The sequence below is a fragment of the Malania oleifera genome, chromosome 8, assembly GCF_029873635.1.
Source record: "Malania oleifera isolate guangnan ecotype guangnan chromosome 8, ASM2987363v1, whole genome shotgun sequence".
NCBI classification, from domain to species: Eukaryota; Viridiplantae; Streptophyta; class Magnoliopsida; order Santalales; family Ximeniaceae; genus Malania; species Malania oleifera.
This window is the reverse complement of record NC_080424.1, coordinates 1,454,788-1,463,012: the sequence shown is the minus strand read 5'-3', so window position 1 is coordinate 1,463,012 and position 8,225 is coordinate 1,454,788. Positions and strand designations below refer to the sequence as shown.

Genomic DNA, 8,225 nt, shown 5'->3' with positions numbered 1-8,225 from the left:
ACATATCACTAATTGCCATAAGTTGGTGCATTGCACCCAAATAAGGTAATATCTTACCATAAGGCCCTTTATGTAATGCTTAAACATATCTGACATTCGCTTAAACTTGAATTTAGAAGTGGCAATCTTCACATGAGATGTTATTTAACTCATACTATTTAAATTAAGTTTCAGGTGGTGGCCAATTTTAGGGTTCATATTGCTTGATTGATTCAACTTATGGATAGTGGCTTATCCTAACCCTACAGTGCGGGTAAAAGAGTCCAACATTATCTTTTGCTTGAAAACTGTGTTTTTCTAAAATTCTCATTTTTTGTTTTCAGAAACAAAATAACAAAAATTCAAAACAAATTTATGTTTGTTTTTTGGGTGGCCGAGGTTGCGTTCACACCTGTTGACTGCTTAGTGAGGTAGGAACCCTACATGCAAAGCCCTTGGGGAAGACTGACATCAAAGATTTATCATGGCTCTCACATATATATATATAGAAAGCAGAGCAACCCACAGGTCCCACACAGCATCTGCATCATCCTCTTCTGACTAAAAACTTTGTTCTGATTTTGTCAAGTGCTCTGGGGATATTTTTCGTATTAACCCTGTCCTCAGGTGAGTCTGCAGAGCAAGTTAGAGCCAATTCCATAATGGATGACAAACAATCCTTCATCACTACATATTGTTCCTCCTCTGTTCTTAGTAAACTGGCATCCGCCAATTCAATCACTGCATTTGGTAATGAATTCGCAACCCATTGCTTCATGGAGTTCCCCTCATGGAACATTTCATCAGTTGGCTTCTTTCTTGTGAAAGTTTCCATTAGCAAAATACCGAAGCTGTACACGTCTCCTTGTACTGAAACAATTCCCTCTGATCCATACTCTGCATGTAACGTTTTTGTAATTACCAATTGTTAGGGACAAAAAATAAAAAAACAAGATAGACAACATTATTACTGTGTAATTCATTTCCGTGGAAAGTGTAGATGAAACATAAAGACATTTAATTTACCTGGAGCCATGTATCCCACTGTGGCAAGAGTTATCGTTTGTCTTGTAGATGCATCTTCACCCAACAGTTTTGCAACACCAAAGTCAGCAACATGTGCCACCATATACTCATCTAGCAGCACATTACTGGGCTTTAAATCACAGTGAACAACAGGTACCATGCAACCATAATGAAGGTATTCCAATGCTGATGCGACGTCCATCATAATGTTTAGCCTTTGCAGGAAATTCAAGCAAGAGTTGCGAGAATATAACCAATTCTCAAGGCTTCCTTGAGGCATATATTCCAATACCAAGGCTTTGAAGTCAATATTACAACAACAACTGATTATTTTGATGAGGTTCCGATGGCGTATGTTTCCAATTACTTCACTTTCAGTATCAAAACTCTGGTACGCTGCTTCAACTCGCAAATTGAAAACCTTTATTGCAACATTAATCCCATCAAATAGTGTTCCTCCATACACCGAACCAAAGGCCCCATGACCAAGTAAGTTGTTTTCGTGAAATCCATTCGTGGCCTGTAGTAGTTCTTCATATGAAACTTTTCTCCATGTTGCCAGTGGTGATGAAGGGCTATTCTCTTCTGCAGGTTTCACATTATCGCTGTGTTTTTTAAACATGAAAATAAGTGCCACTGAAAATACCACTAGTGATACTCCCAGTGGTAGGACAATTTTCAAGATTGTTGCTAGTCGGTGATGACCACTGGTTCTACATAGGGGGACTTGTAGTTGTGGTGCTCCACAAAGATCACTATTCTGCATGAATGATTGAGCAGAGAAGTTTGTGAAAGGTCCACCAGTTGGAATTCCTCCTTCTAGCCTATTGAATGATAAATTTAGATGTCTGAGGTGCAAGAGCATGTTCAAAGACTTTGGAATCACTCCAGATAAACTGTTATTAGACAAATCTATGGATTCTATACTTAGCAAGTTGCCAAATGTGTCAGGAATGGAACCTTGAAATGCATTGTTTGCCAAGGAAAGAGTGACCAAATTTTGCAGGCCACCAATTGTGCTTGGGATACTGCCAGATAATTGATTACTCGAAAAATCTAAATTTATTGCTACCTTTAACTTTCCAATATTGTATGGGAGAGATCCGGAGAATGAATTCGATGACAAATTCATATGCAAGATGTATTGAAGGCTCCACAAGGTAGAAGGTATAGTTGAAGACAATTCGTTGAAACCTACTGATAGACTTCGTAAAGCTGAAAGATTCCCCAAGCACGGAGGTAGAGATCCAAAGAGATGATTGTTATTTAATAATAATTCGGTCACCATATGTAGTTGACACAGTTCATGTGGAATGGATCCTTGCAAGTCATTGTCATTGAAATACAAACCTTGGAGCTTATGTAATTTTCCCACTGTTGCTGGAATTGATCCACTTAGTCCATTGAAAGATAAGTTTAAGAGAAACAGGCTACTTAAGTTGCCAATATCTTTGGGAATGCTACCCCACATCTTGCAATTGCTTAGTTCAAGAGATTGAAGAGAAGTAGAGATGTTCTCAATGGAAGTAGGAAGCATGGAATTTAATGGATTATGTGACAACATAAAGTTCTCCAAATCTTTAAGGTTAGCCAAGAAAGGGAGGATGCTCACTCCTTCAGAACTTTCCATGGTCAAATTATTAAACATCAGATTGAGCCACTTGAGGTGACTTAAGGTGCTGATTGTGTTGGGAATGGAGCCAGAAAATGAATTATTTCCCATGTCCAGCATAGTGATCTTAGAAGCATTAGAGATTGTGCGGGGAATTTCCCCACTGAGCTTATTCCCACCTACAAGAAGATTCTCTAGATTTGGTATCCCAAGGCCTATGCTTAATGGGAGGCCACCTGAGAGTTGGTTAAGAGCAAGATCAATGATTTTTATTGTGGAGATGTTGAAGACTTTCAACGGGATGGGGCCATTGAAGTGATTCATTGAGAGTGACAAAATCTCCAGTTTATAAAGATCTCCAACCTCATTTGGTATTGTACCTGCCACAGTATCAGTACTCAAGCTCTCATGTACTAGCTAAAGGCAAATAATGCAAATAAAACAAAGATTAATGCTCCTATACCATGTCAAGCAATTAAAATACTGACTTAGATTATTTAACAAAGAATCTGTAATAAGGTTGAAGAAATTTACACACTATATATGGCATGGCAAAACACATAAGTATGGTAAAGTTTAACTAAATCTTTTTTTTTTTTTGGAAGAAAAATAGAGCAGAAAGAAAACAATAAAGAAAGACAACAAGCAAAAAAAATACAATCAACAAAGGTCTCAGACAGTGGATCATAAGAATCAAAGGATTGGCAATGAACCACAGATCAGTAAGCAAACAGGACAAAAGGGAACCTTGGGACATCATCAATTGAAATTTGAGACACCACTAGAGTAGGAAAATGCATTTAAGTGACAAATTTATAAAATTGACACCAGAAGTCGTGGAAGCAATGGTAATTACAGGCAAAACTAGGCCAAATATGTGGCAAATTCTTTCTAAACAAATTTCAGGCTCCTGAACAAGTAGTTTGTCTACAAGAGAACACCCCAGCAGGATTATTGATGACAAAAAATTAAATAGAAATTATACATAAGTTTTATCAGAATTCAACAACTAATTTCTATTGTTTTCAGCATTTTGAATGAAAAATCCAACCCAAGTAAAAGACATATTCAACTCTCTTGATGGGACCCTCCTTTAAGTTGTTGCAAAATTTTAATTCACACAATTATATATCCCTATGCAGTCAAAAATATTTAAAATGAAATTGTGGCTTAACTTTTTATGATCACTCAATGTAATGTACTCCTAAAATGAGAGAAAAAAAGTTGTGTGCACGAAAGAAAATCCAACCCAAGAAAAAACATATTCAACTTTCTTGATGAGGCCCTCCTTTAAGTTGTTGCAAAATTTAATCACACAATTATATATCCCTATGCAGTCAAAAATATTAAAAATGAAGAAGAAGAAAGAGTTTTGAGTCCTCGGCACCATCTTTAAGGATTTTGCTGATGAGTGTCTGGAGAGAATTTGTAAGTTGTAAAGGTGCTACTTTAGGAAACATCCATGCATTTAACGGAGTTGCCCTTGAATGTGATGATATCCAGTCCATTAAAGGCAAAATATTTCCTCAACGAATATTATTACCAGGTACACTTAGTATGAGAATGAATTTTTGAGTTGGATTTAGAATTGTATAGATTTAGAGAAAACACATTATAAATGTATATGGAAATTTGTTGAATTTCAAACAGTCCAAATCCAAGGTTCAAACTCCATACTCCCAAGTCCCATAAAAAATGTTAGGGGGATTTTTAGCAGAACCCTGTCTTCAAAGATCTCTTCATTAGTTGACTCTTGTTTTCTAGCTGCCTGGCAAGCACCATGTACTTCATGAACCATTAAAATAATTTTACAAGCATGTTGGTTGCCTAACATCATTAGCAATAGGATTTGGATCTGGCACTTTTCTTAACATCTTTAATTTGCCATTTGGTCTATCAGGGATAGTGTGTGGGCTATATTTGGGTATTTGACCGTATTTCTATTTTAATCTTTAAAGAGTCTAGATTGTTCAAAATGATTTTAAAATAAGACCTAGTTTGCAAGCAATTTTGAAGCACTTGTCTATTTTGGAGAAAAAATTTAATCATGATTAGCATTCGTAAGAAGCAGGATATTTTCTTTCTCACTTAGTCCAGCATATGCAAAAAAGTAGTACAATTTTATTGATTTGAACCTATGTGTGGATATCCACTTGGAAAATTCAATTGTCACCTCTGCCAGAAAATAATTTGAAGGAAAAAAATAGATTTTTTTTTTTTCAGATTTTTATAAAAGCAAAATTGTTGTTTTAGATAAATGATTCATCATACGAACATTACCACATCATTTTCATGAATAACACTGTCTTGAAATATATGAAATGGATTAAGAAATTACTAGTAACAAATTAATCAAAATTAAGGAGAGTCAAAATAATACCTGTCAAATTGTTTTCATTAAGATGAAGCTTTGTTAAATGGGTCAAATTCCCGATGGTTCTTGGTATGCTTCCGCTGAATCTATTTGAATTAAGCATAAGAAAACGAAGCTCTCCACATTGGCATAGATTAGAAGGAAGCGAACCACTGAGTCGGTTGTAACTTAATTCTATCACTTCCAGAACTGGAAGATGCTGACACATATAGTCTGGGAGGCTACTTGAGAGGCTGTTCTCTAGCAAGTACATAAATTTTAGAGAGGTCATGTTGAACAGAGAAGTAGGAATGGGTCCCGTTAAATTATTGAATTGCAGGCTCAATAATTCCAAATTTGTAAGATTGCCAACCTCATATGGAATCCCTCCTACAGAATAAGTTACATTAATAATTCAACAACTTGGGATGAAGTACCATGAAAAAGCTAAAATAAAGGAAAGAATTAGTGGCATTAAAACAAATCAGTGCTGCTCACTTTTCAAATGAAATTTCAGATTAGATATATCATCAATCACTTTATCATAAAGAAAATTGTAAAAGTAATTACACTTGTCATTCCTTGACAAAACTTGGGAGAGATAACAGCTTATTTGAATGCTTTATTGTCACTTGGCATTTTATGTTCTGATTAGAAGATAACATTTTCTAAAACATGAGGCGAAAAGAACATACCTTGGAAATTGTTCTTGTCAAAAGACAACTCTTTGAGCAAGGTTAAGTTCCCTATTTGCCTAGGTATACTGCCGGTGAAATTGTTAAGTGATAGGTACAGAACTTGTAGCCGTTTGCAGAAGAATAAACTTGAGGGAAGTTCACCAGAAAATTGATTTGAAGATAGATAAAGCCCTTCCAATTTTGGAAGCCGCCTAAACAGATCCCCCGGGATGCTACCAGATAGGCTATTAGAATGGAGATCAATGAATTCCAAGGTATTAGACATGCCAAGATTGCTGAAAGTTGAGGAAGCTGAAAGCTGGTTATCATATAGAATCAAATATTGCAGTGAAGTTGCATTGACTACGGAAGGAATACCCCCTGAAAGCTGATTTTCACTGAGATCAAGTACTTGTAATGAAGATATGTTGAATAAGGTACCGGGAATGGAACCTGAGAACTGATTGCCATATAGATTCAAGAACTGAAGATTTGGTAATGACCCAATCCATGATGGAATTTCTCCACTCAAGTTGTTGAATCCAAAGTTAATATAATTTAGTCTGAGCAAATGAGCTAATTCTCTGGGCAGGGAGCCATGAAAGCTGTTGCTTTTCAATTCAAGCTCAACAAGGAATGACATGTTTCCCAGCTGTGGAGGGATGGTGCCAGTAAGACCCATGTATGAAAGGTTCAAGGCTGTGACTCTAAGGTGGTGGGAACTGCAGGCTATTCCAATCCAGCTGCATACTGAGGTGGTGGTGGACCAATTGGTTGCCAAGAGTTCTTGAGGGTCATAAGTAATGGAATCTTTGAAGGCAAGGAGAGCAGATTGGTCTGTGGTGATATTTTTGGTAATTGCATTTACTACAAGCAATTGCACCAACAATGTAAATAGGGAAAAGAAAAGGGAGGTTTTCTCCATGAGCAAATGTGGCTTTAGATTTCAGATTACTGTTTGAGGCGACCTGTGAAAAAAAGAATAAATGAGTTTGTAGACAAATTTAGATACTCAGATCACCTAAAAGATTCCAGCATGTTTCTATATTCATCAATCATCATCTCACCTAGATTTTTGTATTCCTCTGTAGAATCACCTCATATTCTTTCAAAATAAAGCATTAAAATTGAAGAAGACTCTCGAGTCGACAAATGAAAAGCATCCCTCAAAACATAAAAACCTTGAGCTTGGGAGTCGGGATGCAGTATCCAACAATAAATAAACAAGGGTTTAACTTAATTTCTACAAACATATTAATTTAATTTGATTATGAAAAAAGCATAAAACCAAAGATTCCGAGTCAATAATTGCATCAATACAAGACAAAATTAAAGCCTTGAGCTTGGGATGAAGTTTCCAATGGTAAATGGACAAATAAAATCATGGGTTTCAGATAAAATTATGGGTTTCAGGCAACTGCAGTTTATATCAACTAGGAAGTGGAGTCCATACAATCCAAATAACAGAACCCTGACATAAAAGATTCTTCCTAGGAAAAAATTGCACCTGTTTTCCAACCTTTCAAGGGTTTCAAGTAACTTAAATGTATGATAATAACTTAAAAGTAGCAGGCTAATGAGGAATGCAGCTGTCCTCTCATATGTCAACACTTGTTCCTCTCCGTAATTTACACAATAAAATTGCTTTTGAGGAATGGAATATATGCTCAAAGGCAGCTGCAGTTCTACTGAGCATGTTTCACACCGATTAGAAATAAGCAAGCCTAGTCTTACAGGTCAAGTGAATCCTATTCAACTTGTTCAAATATCTAAATATAATTCAGCTACCAAAATATATCACCTTCAATCAAATTCGCTCACTTGTAATGAGTTTCAAGTAACTTAAATGAAGAACCTTTACGAGCAAGAACTTAAAAGTAACAGGCTCATGGGAAATCAATCTATGCTCCCATATGTCAATACTTGTTCCCCTCCTTAATTTCCACATAAAAATTTCCATTGAGGAAAGGAATATATGCTCAAAGGCAACTCTATTGAGTGGACTAGAAATTTAGTTCAAATACACACTCCACATTCGAGAAACCATTAAAGAAAAACAGTATTGCGAGGGCAATATAACACAGAAGAAGAAATTAACTAATTAACAGCGCAAGAAAAGACTGGACTGTGATCGAAATTACTAGGAGCAAACAAACACATTCACAACCGACATTATTGAATACTCGGAATTAAACAGGAAACATACCTTCGTTCTGCTTATTCTTCCCTCTTTGGTTTCCACCGGGATCGATAAAGCAAGCGGGCAGTTGTGTCGCATGCTCTCTCTCGATCTCTCTCCCCGTGTCAGAGGATCCATAGTCAAAAACCGCTGGCGGCCCGTGTCGGTACGTATGAAGTGTGAAATGGTTTGGACTTGGCGGCAGTGTAGTTTCGGCGTCCATGCTTCGACGCTGGCGGACAAACAAGCATGGTGGCAATGGGAGGATTTCGTTGTGACGGTCCCTCCACCTAGGATTTGTCACCGTCCAATCGCTGATTGCTACATCAGCAATGCGTCCACAAACCGGTCCTGTTGGATTTGGGCGCGTTCGACAATTTAAAACCTTAAGAGCAATGC

General features: G+C 36.8%; 1 protein-coding gene across 2 annotated transcripts; it reads right to left on the bottom strand.

Annotated features, from left to right (window-relative positions):
• Positions 1 to 274: 274 nt before the first annotated feature.
• On the bottom strand, positions 275 to 7,974 carry LOC131162547 (probable LRR receptor-like serine/threonine-protein kinase At3g47570). Of its 2 annotated transcripts, XM_058119145.1 has the most exons (5): positions 7,854 to 7,974; positions 5,666 to 6,615; positions 4,998 to 5,360; positions 1,006 to 2,997; positions 275 to 876 (listed from the first exon to the last, which is right to left on the bottom strand). In XM_058119145.1, exons 2-5 carry the CDS (start codon positions 6,570 to 6,572, stop codon positions 527 to 529), a joined length of 3,612 nt encoding a protein of 1,203 aa, XP_057975128.1. In that variant the 5' UTR covers positions 6,573 to 6,615; positions 7,854 to 7,974; the 3' UTR covers positions 275 to 526. The 2 variants fall into 2 exon arrangements, with proteins under 2 accessions (XP_057975128.1, XP_057975129.1); XM_058119146.1 differs by lacking the exons at positions 4,998 to 5,360; positions 7,854 to 7,974 and having other exon boundaries at positions 5,666 to 6,987.
• Between the last annotated feature and the right edge of the window lie 251 nt (positions 7,975 to 8,225).

Excerpts from the sequence above, each read along its gene's own strand:
- LOC131162547 (XM_058119145.1), bottom strand. The coding sequence starts at position 6,572 with ATGGAGAAAACCTCCCTTTTCTTTTCCCTATTTACATTGTTGGTGCAA. Across the intron at positions 2,998-4,997 it reads TAATGAAAACAATTTGACAG|GTACAATACCAAATGAGGTT; the intron begins GTATTATTTTGA and ends ATACTGTGGCAG. Across the intron at positions 877-1,005 it reads AGTGGGATACATGGCTCCAG|AGTATGGATCAGAGGGAATT; the intron begins GTAAATTAAATG and ends CGTTACATGCAG.